At 32.0% G+C, this 19,463-nt stretch overlaps 2 protein-coding genes across 2 annotated transcripts in view; both read left to right on the forward strand.

Annotated features, from left to right (window-relative positions):
• The window catches only part of LOC113378410 (trafficking protein particle complex subunit 10-like), a 152,883-nt gene extending 134,445 nt beyond the window's left edge, over positions 1–18,438 (forward strand). The window contains exons 4-10 of the mRNA XM_026618937.1: positions 588–773; positions 3,501–3,733; positions 6,105–6,545; positions 9,652–10,085; positions 12,000–12,241; positions 15,210–15,437; positions 18,358–18,438. Coding sequence (XP_026474722.1) covers positions 588–773; positions 3,501–3,733; positions 6,105–6,545; positions 9,652–10,085; positions 12,000–12,241; positions 15,210–15,437; positions 18,358–18,438 — 1,845 coding nt within the window. The remainder of the gene's footprint in view (positions 1–587; positions 774–3,500; positions 3,734–6,104; positions 6,546–9,651; positions 10,086–11,999; positions 12,242–15,209; positions 15,438–18,357) is intronic.
• A 152-nt stretch (positions 18,439–18,590) lies between these two features.
• LOC113378411 (trafficking protein particle complex subunit 10-like) overlaps positions 18,591–19,463 on the forward strand; it is a 17,566-nt gene continuing 16,693 nt past the window's right edge. The window contains exon 1 of the mRNA XM_026618939.1: positions 18,591–18,768. Coding sequence (XP_026474724.1) covers positions 18,591–18,768 — 178 coding nt within the window. The remainder of the gene's footprint in view (positions 18,769–19,463) is intronic.

Below are 19,463 nucleotides of genomic sequence, written 5' to 3' on the forward strand. Positions count from 1 at the left end.
AAATTGAAGTTGCTCGTCAGTAGAGTCTCATTTTGTCTTTTAAATCAATTTTTAAGTTTGCTCGTCAGTAGAGTTCCTTTTTTTTATATTCCAGATTTAAATTATAGTTTGCTCATCAGTAGAGTCCCTTCTTATTTTCTAGTCTAGATCGATATGTAATTTTAAAGTTCTTTTTACTAAACTCAAAGTTTCAAATGTCAGTAGAGTCCTTCTCATGATATTTACACTTTGCTAGACAGTACAGTTCTATTTAGAAGCTGGAAATAACTTAAAGGGCATTATTATTTAATTTGCCTTGCAGAAGATTCATTCGTCATATATTATTTTTTTTTGTATTTTATTGCATAGTGTGAAGCACGCTTTAGCTTAAAGCCGCACTCACACTTGACATTTTGTATATGTGACTCGTGTATAACTTCATATGAAGACGGTAGAGTGTTGGAAGCTTTAGCGACGTAAAGCTTGTTTCACACTTGACCTTTTACATTTTCTTGAAATTATTTTAGAATCACATTAATAATATCTCGCATATTAATTACAATACGTTACTGTATATAATTTTTACTATTTATTTTTTACAATTTTAGTTAAAGTCTCTGGGTAAACTCTGCGGCCTGATGCCAGGCTGCAGTCCTACTTCCACGCAACTTCACGCCGTCGTCAATCTGTCAGCAGGAATGGGCGATTGTCCTGGTACGAAGCAGCAGCCGTCGCCGACTGATAAGCTGAAGGAGGCTTTGAGCTCGAATGATGCCTTTCAGAGACATTATTTGGTAAAGTTTGAACAATATTTTTACTAAATATATTTGAAATTTGAATTTTGAATTTTGAATTTTAACGGTTAATTCAAACGCGCGAACTTCACACTCAAAGTATTTTGTTCAACGCTTACGTGCAGTAACTCGGTTTGTTATTCAATTATAAAGTTTTAACAATATTTTTTACCATACATAATTTTGTTCTAAGAGTTTCAAAGTGTTATATACAGATTTGTAGATACTTTTATTAGCTTTTTAACGATATATAGCAATATACATTTATGCAAACAAATTATTAACAAAATCCTTCAAATCTCAATAGTACGGGAGGTAGCAACTTGCTTGTTTTGAAAACGTTGCTGCCTCCTATACTACAACAATTGTATACCTAAAATGCACTTTTCAACCTTTTTTATGCATTATATTATTATTTCGGAATTTTGTTCAAAATACATCAAGTTTATTATATGATATTTAGTAGACACGTTTAAGTAAAGCATACTCAAATTATTATATTCTGGAATAAACGATATGTCTTGAAGAGCTCATCAAACGTGATTTAGAAAAGATGTTAGATTTATTCTTAGAAAAGTTCAGAAGAAAATACAGTGATTTATTATTATATTATTTTGTTTGAAAAGTTAACAGATTTGTAGATAGTTTTATTAGTTTTGCAATGATGTATAATAATATATACGTGTTTAAACAAATTTATAACAAAATTTAACGAAACGTAAACAAATGTAACCCGCAGACATAGATTTACATGTACACGATTTGTATTCGATTTGTATAGTTTAAATAATTTTACAACAAAATTTTCAACGTTTACGTGCAGTAATTTTGTTTCAACTCGGCTTGTTATTCAATTATAAAGTTTAAACAATTTTTTTAATATTATTTTGTCCCAAACGTTTTAAAGTGTTATATACAGATTTGTAGATGATTTTATCAGCTTTCTAATGATATATAATAATATATATATATATATATATATGTTGGAACAAATCATTTCAGGAATTTATCAAAATATGAAAAAGTGTCACCAGCAGACATATTGGTTTACCAAAATGACGTCATACGACTCAGTATTCAATTCTAAAGTTTAAAGATACTTTTAAATTCAATTTTGTTCCAAACGTTTTAAAGTGTTATATACAGATTTGTAGATAATTTTATTACCTTTCCAATGATTAAGTATTCGAGCAAACTTTAGTAATATAAACCTAAATATAAGAAAATACAGTCACTTTTGTGCTATATTTTCTATTATTAAATCTCAATTCTATGTTTGCTCGTCAGTAGAGTCTCTTTTTATCTGGTTTGCTCGTTAGTATAGTTTTTTTATTTGTTTTCAAAATTTATTGGCAAGCAAATAATGCTACTGTATTTTTTGCAAACTCAGAACATAAAAATCTTTTTAAGATTTAATTTTTTACTCAGTAAAGTTAATTTTCTTTTAATTTTAGTTTGCTTGTCAAAAGAGTCTCTTTTTGTCTTTTATTTTCACTTTGCTTGTTTGTAGAGTTTTTTCTCTTTTAATATTATCATTAGAGTTTCAATATTATCACTTCTAGTTTGCTCGTCAGTAGAGTCCTTTTTTCTCGTATTTTGAGTTTGCCCGTCAGTAGAGTTATTTTTCCTTCTTATTATCCCTTTTTCTTTTATTTTCAGTTTGCTCGTCAATAGAGTCCCATTTTTTCAATGTTAGTTTGGCATTTAATTTGCTCGTCAGTAGAGTCCATTTTTGTCTTTTAATTTGCTCGTCAGTAGAATTTCCTTTTTAGAATCTAGATCCAAAAGAAGTTTGCTCGTCAGTAGAGTCCCTTTTTCTATTTTAGTTTGGCATTTAATTTGACCGTCAGTAGAGTCCAATTTTTGTCGTTTATTTTGCAATTTAATTTGCTCGTCCGTAGAGTCTATTTTTTGCCTTCAAGATCAAAAATAAACGTGCTCGCCAGTCGTGTTCTTTTTTGTACTCAAGATCACCAAAATAAGTTTGCTCGTCACTCAGTCCCTTTTTAATCTTCTGAATTTTCGTGAGTAGAGTCCTCTTTTCATTTCCTAGATTGAAAATAAGTTTGCTTATCAGTAGACTTCTTCTTTATTTCTTTAGGTCGTCAATAAGTTCTTTTTTATCTTTTTTTGCAATTTAATTAGTTTGTCAGTAGAAATCCTTGTTATCCTTCTAATTATGTAAGAAAATCCGCTTTCTAATTTGTTGCTCGTCAATAGAGTCCCTTTTTCTTTTATTTCTAATTTTGTTACCAGTATGGTTTTTTTGTGTTTTATTTTTAGTTTGCTTGTCACTAGAGTCCTTTTTCTAGTTTTTTAAACAGTTTAAAAAAATATATTTTCTGTTTGCTCATCAGTAGAGTTCCTTTTCATTTAATTATAATTTGTTTATCATTAGAATCGTTTTTGCTTTTATTTCTTATTTGCTCGTTAGTAGAGTCCTTTTTTTGTTTTTTATTAATAATAAGTTTGCTCATCAGTAGAGTTTCTTTTCTTTTAATTTTTAATTTAGTTCGTCAGTAAAGCCTCTTGTCCTTTTTATTTTTAGTTTGCTCGTCTAAATATTTATTACCTTAATTTTTTACCATTTAAATACACTCTTACTAAACACTTTCACAAATTTCAAATTCAAATCCTAACCGCCATTATTCCCACCCAACTTCACACCTAAAGCACAATGTTCATCCCTTCCGTGCAGTAATTTTGACTCCATTACCTCTTTTCTAGGAATTAGCAGAACTAGCAATGGGTACTTACAAGCACATAGGGCGCATTAGAAGCGCTCGGCTGATCGGTTTAGATATCGCCAGATTTTCATCGGATATCGGACAGATGAATAAGGCCATTGTATTTTTAAATGATGCCCTAAGGGCTTTTAGTGATGAAGGATGGAGGACTTTGGTGGTGCAGACACAACTCGAACTTGCTGCTTGTTATAAGAAGATGAACGACTTGGAAAGGTAATGATAAAAGATATATGTGTATGTATATACGAGGTCTGTTCAAAAAGTACCCGGAATTTTCGTTTTTTCAAAAAATATTTATTTATTCGTCTACATTAATGTGGTCCCTTCAAAGTAGTCCCCCCAGATATAATACACTTATGCCAGCGTTTTTTTCAATTTTCGAAGCACCCTTGATATTCACTTTTGATTGATATGTCCTTGAGCACTCTCAGCGATTCGGCCTTTATTTCTTCAATCGAGGAAAACCGCCGTCCTTTCATGGGTCTCTTCAACTTTGGGAATAGGAAAAAGTCACACGGAGCCATATCTGGTGAATTTTTGCACTTTGCAACACTTTATTTCATTTTTTACGCAAAATTTAATACAAATTCTTTGACTTTTCAATTCTTCCATTGTAAAAATCGCCGAGCTCAGAAAAACACGTCGGAACCTTAGCGACTACCACAGACAAAGTAAACAGTGAATATAGCTGAAATTTCATCATACTTTAGGGGCATGTATACCAACACAATAAAAAAAAAATTTTGACAATCAGACACTCCAGACCCGCGAAATTTAATTATTAGTAATTCCGGGTACTTTTTGAACAGACCTCGTATATATATATATATATATATATATATATATATATATGCAACTTTTCTTAAGGCACAATACCACTGACGCCTAGTTAGTGTTGCCAGAGATAATTCTTTAATTTGTTCGGACAGAATTCGGTCCTTTGTTTCTTTTGCACTATATTTTTATTCGGACTCTACTGATGATTGAGATAATGTGACACTTACACCTAGTTTTAATTAGTTCACGCGTCAGTAGTGTTTAACTTTTATTTTTATTTTAAATTTTTTATCAGTTTTTTGTGACGATATTCAGTTTGCTAGTTAGTAAAGTTCTTTTTGTGATGGAGAAATGGTTGTAATTGAATGATTTTAATTTGCTCGTCAGTAGAGTCCCTTTTTTAGTTTCTTGATCAAAAAGAAGTTTTGTCGTCAGTAGAGTCCCTTTTTTGGATTTTTGGTCAAAATGGAGTTTGCTCGTCAGTAGAAGCCCTTTTTTAAGATTTTAGTTCGTCAGTAGAGTCCTTTTTTCTATTTTAATTTGACATTTGATTTGCTTGTCAGTAGAGTCCCTTTTATAGATTCTAGGTCAAAAAAGAGTTTGCTCGTCAGTACAGTCCTTTTTTTCTATCTTAGTTTGGAATTTAATGTGCCTGAATTTGATCAGTAGAGTCCCTTTCTTAAATTCTGGGTCAAAAGGGAGCTTAATTGTTAGTTGATTTCTTTTTTTCAATTTGGTCTTAGTAGAGTCTCTTTTCGTAGATTCTAAAACAAAAAAGAGTTTGCTCGTTAGTAGAGTTCATTTTTCTTTTTTAATTTGCTCGTCAGTAAAGTGTTCTTTTTTAATCTAGATCAAAAAGGAGTTTGTTCGTCAGTAGAGTTCCATAGTGCTATATAAATTAACCGTCAGTAGAGTCACTTTTTTGTCTTTTAAATTGCTCGTCAGTAGAATCCCTATTTTACATTTTATATTGCTATATAATTTGACCGTCAGTAGAGTCAATTTTTTGTTGTTTTGTTTAAAATTTAATTTGCTCGTCAGTAGAGTCCTTTTTATACTCAAAATTACAAAAATAAGTTTCCTTGTCACTCATTAGATTCCCTTTTTAATCTTCTAATATTTGTCAGTAGAGTGTTCTTTTTATTTTCAAAGTTAAAAAGTTTTGCTTCAAATATAGGCTTGTGGGGTATCAAATGATAGGTCTCGACAAGTACTATACAAATACAATAGAAATAAATTCAATAAACTAATAGGGTTTTTTATTTAATTCTCAAAATCTAAGTTTATAAATACAGTAGACCATATTATAGATCATTTGATTTAGCACAATTTTGCCTAATTTTTCATTCAATTCAGACACACCGTTCAAAAGTTACAAGAATTATAATAAAACGCCGACCAATGGGTTGCCGAACTCGGTTTAAGATATAAGTCAGAAAGTTTTACTTCAAATATAGGCATGTGGGGTATCAAATGAAAGGTATCGACGAGCACTGTCTAAATATCATATGGATAAATTCAACAAACCATAATTTGCAAAATCATTTATTGCCCTAGTGTTATAAATATATTAGACTATATTATAGCTATAGATCATTGAATTTAATACAATTTTGCCGAATATTTCATTCAATTCGGACAAACTGTTCAAAAGTTACAAGAGATGTAACGAAAGTGGACCAATGGGTTGCCGAATTTCGTTCAAGACATAACTTAACAAGTTTTACTCCAAACATAGGCATGTGGGGTATCAAATGAAACGTCTCGACGAGCTCTATCCAATAACACATATTTCCTTTACCCCCAGGTACATCCGAGTATCAGCCGCCATATCGAGCTCTCAAGAACTGGAAATTCTAGTCCGTCATTTCTACTTCGAAGAGATGACAAAATCCCTAAAACAACTACTAGCGAAAAAATCAACTTCTCTCAGCGATCAACCCCAATCGAACATCCTGTCCGACCTCTCGGATGTCTTTACAATAAAATCTTTAAAATTAATGCTGCCTGATACCTGTACTGTGATGCAGGACGAGACCGTAGAGACTGAATTGAGACTGTATAGTAGATTTCCGAAGGAGATCTATGCGGATTCGGTGGCTGTTTCTTTGGAGTTTAAAAAAGGGTTGGATAACAAAAGTTGTAAGAAGAGGGATGAAAAGCCGAAGTCGACGGAGGAGAAAAGTAGTCGGGTTAATGGGGATGCGGAGGATGAGGAGGGATGTGATAGTAAAGTTTTAAGGAATATGTAAGTAGTTATACTATACATAGTCAGTAGAGTTCTTTTCTTTTTTAGTGAATTTTATACACCAGATTTTTTATTTTTGTGATTCATCCTTGTTTATTTATTCTATAATAATTTTGTAGATTATTTTGCTTATCAGTAGAGTCTTTTTTGTCTTAGCATTTTCTTCCATTAATATGCTCATCAGTAGGCTCAGAAAATTCCGAATTTTTGCTTGTTAGTAGAGTTACTTTTTCTTTAGAGTTTTTTTTCACTAACTTTTGTTTTAATTTGCTCGCGAGTTAATATTGTTTAATATTTTATTTTGCTCATTAGTCGATTTTTTTTCTTTATTATTATTATATTTTGCTCGTCAGTATAGTCCTTTTTTCTTAAAAATCAAATTTGGTCGTCAGTAGAGTCCTTTTGCCTATAAATATGTTCGTCAGTAGAGTCACTCTTTATCTTAACATTTATATTTGCTCGTCAGTAGAGTCCTTTTTGACTTGATATTCAAATTTGCTCGTTAGTAGAGTTTCTTTTTTGTCAGTAAAATTCTAATTATATTTTTTTGTTTTTTCTAATTTTTTTAGTCATTTTTTTTGTTTGTCAGTAAAGTTCTTCTTTCTAAATATTCGGCATTAACTTGTTTGCTCGTCATAGTCTCTTATGTTGACTTTTTTTCTCTTTTTTTTGAATTTAGCTCGTCAGTAGAGTTTCCTTTTATAATATTGTATTTTGTTTGTCAGTAGAGTTTTTTTCTTCTTATAATTGAATTTTTCATCATGGGTGAAGTCTTTTTTACTTAATATTTATTTTGTTAGAATTTTTCCCAAGTCCAAATCCGAATTGCTCGTTTCATTTTAAGTGGAGTCCCTTTTTAATATTTTCAAGTTTATATTGCTTGTTAGTAGAGTTTGTTTTATTTTATATATTTAATATTTCTCTAATATATTGTAAAATTTAATTTGGTCATCAGTAGAGTCCTTTTTTTCAAAGTTTTACTTATAATTTGCCCAGTTTAATTTGCCCGTCAGTACAGTCCTTTTTTTGAATTTTTTAGATCAAATTTATGTTTGCTCGTCAGTAGAGTCTTTTTTGTCCTAAAATTTAAATTTGGTGGTCAGTAGGTTCCTTTTTGTTCTAAGATTTAATTTTGTCAGTTTTTTTTATAAAAATTTAATTTTGTTCGTCAGTAGAGTTCTTTTTTTATTTTTCAGTTTTATTTTTAAGTTCGTCAGTAGAATCCCTTTTTCATCTCAATTCAATTTTTCTTCTTTTTCTCAAAATTAATTTCATTTTGCTTGTCAGTAGAATCCGTATTAGCTCGTTAGTAGAGTCCCTTTTGTCTGAACATGGTTTAATTGGTCGTCAGTTGAGTTTTTTCTTTTTAAAAATTAAATTTACTCGTTAGAAGAGTTCCTTGTGCCTTAACTTCTAAATTTGGTCATCAGTACAGTCTTTTTTGTTTTAAACTTTAAATATGCTCGTCAGTAAAGTTATTTTCTCCTTTAAAATTAATTTTGGTCGTCAGTAGAACAGTAGAGTTTCTTTTTTCTATCATGATTTTTCACAATTTGTCTCTAAATTTCCTTGTTAGTAGAGTCACCTTTTTATCATACTAATATTTTCCCGAGTTAATTTGCTCGTCAGTAGAGTCCCTTTTTCATTTTCTAGATCAAAATTAAGTTGCTCGTCAGTATAGTCTTTTTTTAATCCACTATTTTCCATTTATATTTCTCTATTTCGTTCAGTTTTAATCTGCTCGTCAGTACAGTTTCATTCTCTGATATATTGTAAAATTTAATTTGCTCGTCAGTATAGTCTTTTTTTTCTAAAATCATAATGTTCTATATTTTTTTTAAATTTGCTCGTTAGTAGAGTTCTTTGTTTCTCGAAATATTTAAGTAACATATGTTCCTATATTTATCTATGATCTAAATTTAATTCGCTCGTCAGTAGAGTCCCTTTTCTTGAATTCAAGTTTGATTCGCTCGTCAGTAGAGTCCTTTTTCTATTTTTAGATCAAAATTAAGGTTTGCTCGTCAGTAGTGTCTCTTTTTATTTTCTTCATCAGAATTGAGTTTACTCGTCAGTAGATTCCTTTTAGTCCTAACAATAAGATTTAATTTTGGTCGTCAGTTTTTTTTCATGAAAATTTAATTTTGATCGTCAGTAGAGTTTTTATTCCTTCGATGATTTTTTATAAGATTTCTCTAAAGTTGGTCGTCAGTAGAGTCCTTTTTTCCTCGAACTGTTTTACTAATATTTGCTCGCCTGTACAGTCTTTTTTTTGACATTTAAATTTGATCGTCAGTAGAGTTAATTTCTTAAAAATTAAAGTTTTGTTGTCAGTAGAGTTTTTTTTGCCTTGACCTGTAAATATGCTCGTCAGTAGAGTCCCTTTTTTCAAATCTAAGTCCAATTTGTTCGTCAGTATATTCCCATTTTACTTTTTTAGATCAAAATTAATGTTTGCTCGTCAGTAGAGTCTTGTTATTTTCAAAAATGAAATTTGCTCGTCAGTAGAGTCCTTTTGTCTTAACATGTTCAATTTGGTCGTCAGTAGAGTCCTTTTCCTCAATTTCTATTTTAATTTGGACGTCAGTAGAGTACTTTCATTCCTAAAAATAAAATTTGGTCGTAAGTAGAGTCCCTTTATTATATTGTAGATAAAAACACAATTAAGTTTGCCTGTCAGTAGAGTCCTTTTTATAATCTCGCAAAATCAAAATTGTGTTTACTTTTGTGTATAGTTCCTTTTTTGTTTCCCAAAAGAGTAAAATTAATCGGCTCGTCAGTAGTCTCTTTTTTATTTTCTAGATCAAAATTAGGATCGCTCGTCAGTAGAGTCTTTCTTATCTTAATATTTTTAAGTAATATCATTCTATAGCTCTATTTTAATTTGCTCGTCAGTAGAGTCCTTAGCCATATCTGTCTTAATATCTTATATTTTTCTATAGTCTAAATTGAATTTGTCAGTAGGGACCCTTTCTTAATATAAAAAATTATGTATCTATCTAAATTTCACAAACTCATCTTTCATCTCTTTCTTCCTTGCAACTTCCTCACATCTTTCACACCATCTCTTTCTCTCATACAACCCCTTCTAATCTTCCATCTCTTTCAGCATAACCGCAGACGACCTCAAACAAGAAAACATCCTGGTCGCCCGCATCAGCATCGCATCACAGCTCGATTACAGGCAGGACGGCGTCTTGGGCTCCGTCAGCGCCTCGTGTCAAAACACGCGAACTTTAAGACGTTCTAGTAGCACCAAAAACAGAAAATCGTCTGATACTACCCATCGGCAGGATTTCACCATCAGTCTTACGAATAATGGTGGTGATAAAGGACATTTGGTGGTTATACCAGGGCTGAATATTATAAAGTTGGCTATTAAGGCGACGAGGGTTGGGGTTTTTAGACTGGGCCAAGTGTCGGTGGTCGTTGGAGGTGGACTGGAGTTTTTGTCGCAGGTGCTGAAGCCTGGTTTGGAGTTTGAGGTTGTTACGGAACCGGCCAAGGCGGTGTTGGATAAGGTTGATTATTGTCTGTTGGCAGGTGGGTGGATGTTTTTACAGATTTTTAATTTGGTGGTTAGTAGAGTCCCTTTTTTAGAGATTTTAATTTTGTTTGTCAGTAGAGTCCCTTTTTCATCTTTTAGTTTGAAATTTAATTTGCTCGTTAGTAGAGTCCCTTTTTATTTAATTTTTATTTTGCGTGTCAGTAGAATTCTTTTTCTATATTCAAAATAAAATTTTAATTTATTATGCTCGTCAGTAGAGTCCCTTTCTTTATCATTTGCTATTTAATTTGTTTGTCAGTAGAGCCCTTTTTTATCTTTTAGATCGGAATTAGGGTTGCTCGTCAGTAGAGTCCTTTTTTATTTTACTAGATAAAATTTTAAGTTAGCTCTAAATCAAATTTAAGCTTAAGCTTAAGCTCTCTTTGTATTCGACATTTTTATTTGATTATCAGTAGAGTCCCTTTTACTTCAATTTACATTTTTTTTATTTAGGGATGCCTCTAGTTGTCAGTAGAGTCCTTTTTTATTTTTTTTAGTTAAAATTCAAGTTTGCTCGTCAGTAGAGTCCTTTTTTATTCGACTTTTCTTATTGTCAGTAGAGTCCCTTCTTTTCTATTAACATTTTTTATTCGAGTTCATTTCTGGTCTTTTCTCAGTAGAGTTCCTTTTCTTCTATGATTTTTGATTTGCCTGTCGTAGTAGAGTTCTTTTTTGTCTACGGGATAAAATTTTAAGTTTGCTCGTCAGTGGAGTCCCTTTTTTTCCTTCTAGATAAAATTTTAAGTTTACTCGTCAGTAGAGTCCCTTTTTATTTTCTAGATCAAAATTAAGTTTGCTCGTCTGTAGAGTCCCTTTGTCATTTTCTAGATACAATTTTAAGTTTGCTCGTCAGTAGAGTCCTTTTTCTTATTCTAAATCAAAATTAAATTTGCAGTTTAATAAAAGAATGTACCATTGAATGTACCATGAATGTAGAGTCCTTTTTCTTTGTGAAAATTCAATATAACTTTGTTTACTAGCCATTAGAGTCTGTTTTTTTGTCAGTAGAGTCCCTTTTACTTAGGATTCTTTTTTCGGTATAAACTTTATAATGTTGATTTTCTAATCAGTAGAGTCCCTTTTATCTCAAGATTTTTCACGAACAGTTTTATTCTCGCTCGTCAGTAGAGCCCTATTTTTTACGGTTATAGTTTTAGTGACCCATTTATATCTTTTAGTTTGCTTGCTCGTCGAGTCCCTTTTTCTCATGATATTTTATTTTATCTAAAAATCTATTTGCTCGCCAGTAGAGTTTTTTCTGTCTAGGCTTTGTCTTTGTTTAATAATATTATATTTTATCACATTTTTAATTTATTCGTCAGTAGACTCCTTTTTTCTTTACACTTTACTCGTTACTTTTCAAAGAGTAACATAATTTAGTCGTTAGTGGAGTCCAATTTCTCGTCAGTAGAATTCCTTGCTCATCTTATTGACTTTTGCTCGTCGGTAGAGTTTTTTTTATCTTCGTATTATTATGTTTGTCAGTAGAGTCTCTTATGTCTTGTAAGTAGAGTCTCTTTTTGTGTTTTAAATTGATATTAAAGTAGTCAAAATTAAGTTCGCTCGTCAGTAAGTTTCTTCTTTATCTTTTTAATCAAAATTGAATTTGCTAGTCTGTAAAGTAGGTGTCTTTTTTTTTCTTTTAAATCACAAATTAGTTGACTCGTCAGTATGGTCCATTATCTTTAATAATTTTAGTTTTATTCGTCAGTAGAGTCCCTTTTTGATACTCTCGATCAAAACTACTTTGCTCGTCAGTAGAGTCCCTTTTGTCCTAGACTCCTTTTTCCATTAATATTCTTTACTTTATCTGCTCGTCAGTAGAGTTCCTTTTTTTATAATTTCAATTTTACTCGTCGGTAGAGTCCTTTATGTGTTAATTAATATTTTTTCTATTTATCATCTCTTAGGGTTTCCGCAAAGGATGGTCCTTACAGTAAACAGCGGCAGTTTCAGAATCGCCGAAAACAGCTTCATCACCATGAAAATGTCCAAAGGGCTGCTTATGAAATGCGAAAACTCTGAGGACGAATTTTCAAGAGAATTCAAAATTCCCTTAGAAATCAGCGAGCCCTTTCAGAGCACCAAAGTCGATTTACTGGTTTTGGCGGAGCTGCCGCCGAGGAAAGACGATCGATCTGTAGAACATAAGGTAAGAGTGAGTTAAAAAGTTTTGCTTCAAATATAGGCATGTTGGGTATCAAAAAGTTTTACTTCAAATATAGGCATGTTGGGTATCAAATGAAAGGTCTCGACGAACACTATCTAAAAATCATGCTTATAGTGTCTACAAAGTAATAGGGTTCTGTACTAAACATTTATTGAATTCACAACATCGACTTTTACAGTTTTAAAATTCATCAAGTTTCTGTACAGTTAATATATACTAAACTATATTATACTTAATTTTATTTAGCACAATTTTGCCGAATATTCCACTTAATTCGGACTAACGGTTCAAAAGTTACAAGAGATGTAACGATAGTAGACCAATGGGTTGCCGAATTTCGTTTAAGATTTAACTTAATAAGTTTTGCTTCAAATATAGGCATGTTGGGTATCAAATGAAAGGTCTCGACAAACACTATCTAAAAATCATACTTATAGTGTCTACAAAGTAATAGGGTTCTGTACAAAACATTTCTGTACAAAACATTTATTAAAATATTAAGTTTTGCTATTTTAAAGTACACCAAGTTGCTGTAGAGTATTACTGTACAAAACAATAGCATAGATCTTTTAATTTAGCACAATTTTTGCTGAATATTCATTCAATCGGATTAAAACCGTTCAACAGTTACAAGAGATATAATTAAAAAACGACCAAGGTTGCAGAACCCGAAGACCGATGTAGTTTAGAAGTTTTGCTTCAAATTAGGCATGTTGGGTATCAAATGAAAGGTCTCGACGAGCACTATCTAACTATCAATAGTTAATACTGATAAAGTAAGATAAATCAAATCGTCGGTAGAGTTCTTTCTAAAGTAACAGTTCTCTATTATTTTTCTCAAATCCAATATTGCTCGTCAGAGAGTCCCTTTTCTGTTATTAGTTTTTAATGTTTAATTTGCTAGTCAGTAGAGTCCCTTTTATTCCAAACGAGATTCAGTTTGCTCGTCAGTAGAGTTCTATTTTTGTTTTAATTTTGTTTGGTTTGTCGTCAATTGAGTCCCTTTTACGATTTTTTTCTTCAATACATTTGCTCGTTAGTAGATTTTTTTTCTGACTCTTGTTTTTTTACTTCAAATATCTTCAATAAAAAAATGCTAAGAAAAGAACTGATGATGAAACTAAAATAAAATGAAAATGAACTCTACTGACGAGCAAATTAAAGCAAATTAAAAGACAAGTTATGCTCATTGAATTATTCCGGAATAAAAAAGAACTCTAACGAGTAAACAAAAATTCGTTATTCATCAAAAACAAAAAGGACTCTACTGATGAGCAAATTAATTTTTGATTTGAAAAAAAGAAAAGGACACAAAACTAACGAGCAATTAATAAATCAACTAACATTAAAAAAGGACTATACTGACGAGCAAATTGATTATCAAACTTTAGAATTTAAAAAGAGACTCTACCGATGAGCAAATTATAGATCAACTAAAAAAAAAGACTCTACTAAACAAGCAAATGATAAATCAACTCAGAAGTTTTAAAAGAGACTCTACTGACGAGCAAATTGTAAATCGACATAGACATTAGAAAAAGGACTCTACTGACGAGCAAACTGAATATCAACTTAGAAATTATAAAAAGGGCTCTACTGACGAGCAAACTGAATATCGAACTGGATATAGACATACCATACACCAACTTGCTATACTTTAAAATAATAAAAACTGATATCAATAAGTAGATAAATTATGTGTATTGAACCCTTTTGGTTTGTTGAGTCTGTTACTATGATATTTGTATAGTGCTCGTCGAGACCTTTCATTTGATACCCGACATGCCTATATTTGAAGTAAAACTTCTTAACTCACAATTGACCCGCTGTACTATTTATAGTACGACCACTCGTCAGTGTGCATTTATTTATTTAAACTCGTGTAACTTCTAAACCACTGCACCAAAATAAATGAAATATTCGACAAATTTGTTCCAAATTAAATTATCTAAAATTGTACTTTGTATCAATTTTTAAATCAACTCGCTATACTTTAAAATTATATATGTAAGTGTACAGAACCCTATTGCTTTATTTTGGACGTTACTGGTATATTTCGATAGTGCTCATCGAGGCCTTTCATTTGATACCCAACATGCCTATATTTGAAGTAAAACTTCTTAACTCATACTTGACCCGCTGTACTATTTACAGTAGAACAAAACGTCCGTGTGCATTTATATATTAAAACGTTTGTAACTTTTGAATAAATTGTTTGTCGCAAATAAAACATCTAACAAAAATGTTCTAAATTAATATCAATCCTTAAATCAACTCGGTATACTTTAAAATTGCAATAGAAACCTTCAAATTAGTTTAGAATATTGGATATATGGAATGATACGGAACCTTGTTAGTCAAATTTCAACACTGATATATTTGAATAAAGCTCATCGAGACCTTTTATTTGATACCCCACATGCCTATATTTGAAGTAAAACTTTTTAACTCATCTTTGACCCCAAATTCGGCAACCCATTGGTTTACTTTTCATTATATCTCTCGTAACTTTTGAACCGTTTGTCCGATTTGGATGAAATATTCGACAAAGTTGTGTTAAATGAAGCGATCTATGATGTGCTTTAATATAGTCACACCATGCACCAACTTGGCATACTTCAAAATAATAAAAACTGATTTTATTAAGTAGATAAATTAAGTGTATTGAACCCTATTCGTCTGGTGTGTCTGCTAATTTGATATTTGTTTAGTGCTCGTCGAGACCTTTCATTTGATACCCCACATGCCTATATTTGAAGCAAAACTTTTTAACTCATACTTAACCTCGAATTCGGCAACCCATTGGTCCACTCTCGTTACACCTCTTGTAACTTTTGAACCGTACGTCCGATTTGAATGAAACATTCGACAAATTTGTACAAAATTAAACAATCTACAACATTGTCTTTTACCATTTCTCTACTCTACTCTACTAACGAAACATTTCTAGGTTTCGATGTTATGTCCTTGGTCCAGGAAAGAAACAACAGTGCCCCTCCACTTCCCGCCGCCCTTCCTGAGCGTCTGCAGGCTGCACACGTCGCAGGCCAGAAAATTCGTCCAGGTGTCGGTTCGGGGTCTTCACGATCAGAAAGTGGCCCTTAAGAGGCCACAACTGGAGTGCAAAGTAGATGGACTGCTTTTGAGGGATTTGAATCCGGGGGCTGATCAGATACTGGTGAGGAAATATTTATTAACTTCCCGTAGGGCAAGTTATGGTAATCGCAAAAAATCGAAAATGAAAATTTTTACATAGCTTTACGTTTCAAACCTTCTGAACATTTTGGCATACCATAGAAAAATGGATGCATGTGTGTGTGTGTGCCCCACTAGTTTGATTATAATTAAAAGACTTTTCGTAGTGTTGACGAAACTTTTTTTGTAATTGACTGTTGATTGTAAAGAAACTGCTAAACCGAGCTTTGTGCAAAACTTGTCAACCGTAGTCCTTATCGAGCCTTATTGAACGCCCTTTAAATTTTTAAAATTAGTACAGCCGTTTTGCAGAAATCGTGATTAACTGTTTGTCACATATATATGATTGCTATAAAGAGACGGTTCGGACGATCTTTGTGTAAAACTTGTCAACACTAGTTCTTATGTTATCGAACGTCTTTTAAATTTTCAAAATCGGTACAGCCGTTTTGAAGTAATCGTGATCAATAGTTTGTCACCCACCTACTTTATCCAATTCTGTGCCAAGCGATCCAGAAAAAACCTAAAAATCACAAAATTAAGCCCTATTTTCTTCATCCAAACATTTTGCTGAATTATTGTCAAAAAGCAGTAGAGTTCTTTTCATTAGTGAGACTTTTGTAACATAGCAATTCACTAAACAACTATTCGCTTGTCAGTAGAGTCTCTTTTACTTTATTAACATTTTCTGCTTTCTGGTTCCAGTTTTGCTCGGCAGTAAAATTCTTTTTCTATAAAAATGTGTCTTATATTTTTTTAAGTATTGTTTGCTCGTCAGTAGAGTCCCTTTTCACGAAAACTATTTTCATTTGCTCGTCAGTAGAGTCCCTTTTCACAATAATATTTTTATCTGCTCGTCAGTAGAGTCCCTTCTGTCACAATTCTTTTGGATCAACTTTGCTCGTCAGTAGAGTTCTTTTTTCCTTTTATTTTTAGTTTGTTCGCCAGTAGAGTCCCTTTTCAAACATTTTTATTTTCTCATCAGTAGAGTCCCTTTTGCAATAACAATTTTATTTGATTGTCAGTAGAGTCCTTTATTTCAATAATAAGATCTTAATTTGCTCGTCAATAGAGTCCTTTTTCATCTTCTAGATCAAAATTAAATTTGCTCGTCAGTAGAGTCCTTTTTTTGTTTTGACCATTATTTTAGAATATCTAAAAGGGACTCTACCGACAATAATATTTTTCTTGTAAAAAAGGACTCTACTGACGACCAAATAAAATTGTTTTAAAAAGGAACTCTACCAATGAGCAAATTAAAATTCAATTTATTATTATATATATAATAGATAATATAAGAACTCTACTGACGAGCAAATTAAAATCTTAGCCTCATTGCTAATATAATTACCTGTCTTTTTTTAGCTCATCAGTACAGTCCTTTTTTAAATTTTGTTCTTCCTTTTAATATATTTTGCTCGTCTTTTTTATTTTCCATAAAATATTTTATAATTTTGGATTAAAAATTTTGTGAAAACTATTGAAAAATGTGAAAATGCCGCCAAGCTAAGCACAGTATAAGTGATGAATGTCGCACAGAATTATTTGCAAATTTAGTTTAGACTGTGACAGAGCACTTTTTCATTTTTGTGTAATTTGCTCAAATATAACAAGATAGCAATAATATGAATGAAAGTTACAGAGTATTTGTAATAATATATTTGAAAACGTTTAAAATTCTCGAACATATTTCATTGCGGTACGGTAAGTTCCAGCAATTTGCCTTAAGGCACGATTCCGTACACCACTAGTCAAGTTTAAGTTGCTTGTCAGTAGAGTTCGTTTTGACACGATTTTTATTATAAATTTTGCTCCTCTGTAGAGTATTTTCCTCATTCATTTTTAGTTTGCTCGTCAGTAGAGTCCTTTCTGACACGATTTTTTTGTATAATTTTGCACGTCAGCAAAGTTTTTATCCTTTTGTTTTTAGTTTGCTCGTCAGTAGAGTCCCTTTTGACTCGACTTTATTAATGAATTTTGTTCGTCAGTAGAGTTCATGTTTCTTTCAATTTTAGTTTGCTTGTCAGTAGAGTTCCTTTTGGCACGATTTTTTTTTCATAAATTTTGCTCGTCAGTAGAGTTCTTTTTCCAACATTTTTTTTGATTTGCTCATCAGTAGAGTCCCTTTTGTCTCGATTTTTTTTTTTAAATTTTTCGGTCAGTTTAGTTCTTTTTTCTTTTCTGTTTCTATTTCTAATTTGCTTGTCAGTAGAGTCCTTTTGTCACGTTTCTTTTTTTATAAATTTTGCTTGTCAATAGAGTTCTTTTTCTTTCTATTTTTAGTTTGCTCGTCCCTTTTTCATGATTTTTTTTCATTAATTTTGCTCGCCAGTAGAGTCCCTTTTGTCACGATTTTTTTTGTAAATTTTGCTTGTCAGTATAGTTGCTTTTTCTGTTATTACAGTTTGCTCATCAGTAGAGTCCTTTTTTCACGATTTTTTTGTATAAATTTTGCTCGTCAGTAGAGTTTTTTTGTTTTCAACTTTCAATTTTCTCGTCAGTAGAGTCTCATTTGTTATGATTTTTTGTATCAATTGTGCTCGTCAGTAGAGTTCTTTTTTCTTTCGTTTTTAGTTTGCTCGTCAGTAGAGTCCCTTTTCACACGACTTTTTGAATCAATTTTGCTCGTCAGTAGAGTTCTTTTTAATTTATTAAGTTATTAAGAACCCGTTTTCAAATGTTAGTCTCGCTTATTTATCTTATACAAATACGACGATAATAAAGAAACGGCTGGACTGATCTTTGCGCAAAACTTGTCAATACTAGTTTTTATGCAATTTAACTTGACTTTTAAATTTTGGGAATCGGAACAGCCGTTTTGCGCAAATCGTGGTCACCCATCCAAATTCGGTGCCAAACGATTCAGAATGACTCCACAAAATTAACTCTTGTTCTTTACCCAGACGATAACCAACGGAATAACAGCCTCCTTCATGTGGGAACTGGAAATCGAACCACTCCAAAAGCACCAGGCCAACATATAAAAATGGACTTTAGCATCCTGTACGCACCAGTAGAATCCTTTTACCATCACCATCAAACCCTTCCCTTAATACTCACGACCCCAACACCTCACCCTTCACCCAAACCACTGTCCCTTCGACCTTAAGGACTACACAACCCTCTATATGGTCAAATGCAAAGTGGAACCAAGTGTTGGGAGCGAATTCTGTCGAACCAGGAGCATGTGCCATCTGCAACTGTCGGTTGCAAGGTTGCCAGGTTGCGAAAAGGATGCGACGGCGTCTGTATGTATGAAGTTTTGGGGATCAGACTATGTGGGCGGTTTGTGGAAGGACAGCAGGTGAGGATAGGTAGATTAAGTGGTATTTTGATTGAGTGTTTTGTAGTAGTAGAGTTCTTTTTTGATTCAAAATTTGGCAAAAAAGTACAGCGGGTCAAATGTGAGTTAAGAAGTTTTACTTCAATATAGGCTTGTTGGGTGTCAAATAAAAGGTCTCGACGAGCACTATACAAATATCATACTTACAAACTCAATAAACCTACAGGGTTCCGTACACATAATTTATGCACTCTTAAATATCAATTTTTGCAATTTGAAAGATTTCTAAGTTTTTTATATTTTATTTTCTAAATCAAAATTCTGTTTGCTTGTCAGTAGAGTCCTTTTTTATCTTAATGTTCAGAATTAACTTTGTTAGTCAGTAGAGTCCCTTTTTTATCTTTGAGATTAATTCTATTTGCCTGTCAGTAGAGTCCTTCTTTATACTAATAATCTAATTGAAGTTTGCTCGTCAGTACAGTCTTTTTCTATTTAAATTGATCAATTATATTTACAAAATGTTTTAATTTGCTTGGCAAGTACAGTTGTTTTACTATTTATTGCTCGTCAGTAGAGTCATTTTTTACAATGACAATGTTAGTTGCTCGTATCAGCATTTTTTATTAATATTCTTTTCTATAATTGCTCGTCAGTAGAGTCCTTTTTCCAAAATATTAAGCTTTCCTATTTAGTAGCGTCCTTTCAAAAACTACTGAATAAAATTTT

The sequence above is a fragment of the Ctenocephalides felis genome, unplaced genomic scaffold (assembly GCF_003426905.1).
Source record: "Ctenocephalides felis isolate EL2017-DRISC unplaced genomic scaffold, ASM342690v1 CF-g0.4_SCAFFOLD_01886, whole genome shotgun sequence".
NCBI classification, from domain to species: domain Eukaryota; kingdom Metazoa; phylum Arthropoda; class Insecta; order Siphonaptera; family Pulicidae; genus Ctenocephalides; species Ctenocephalides felis.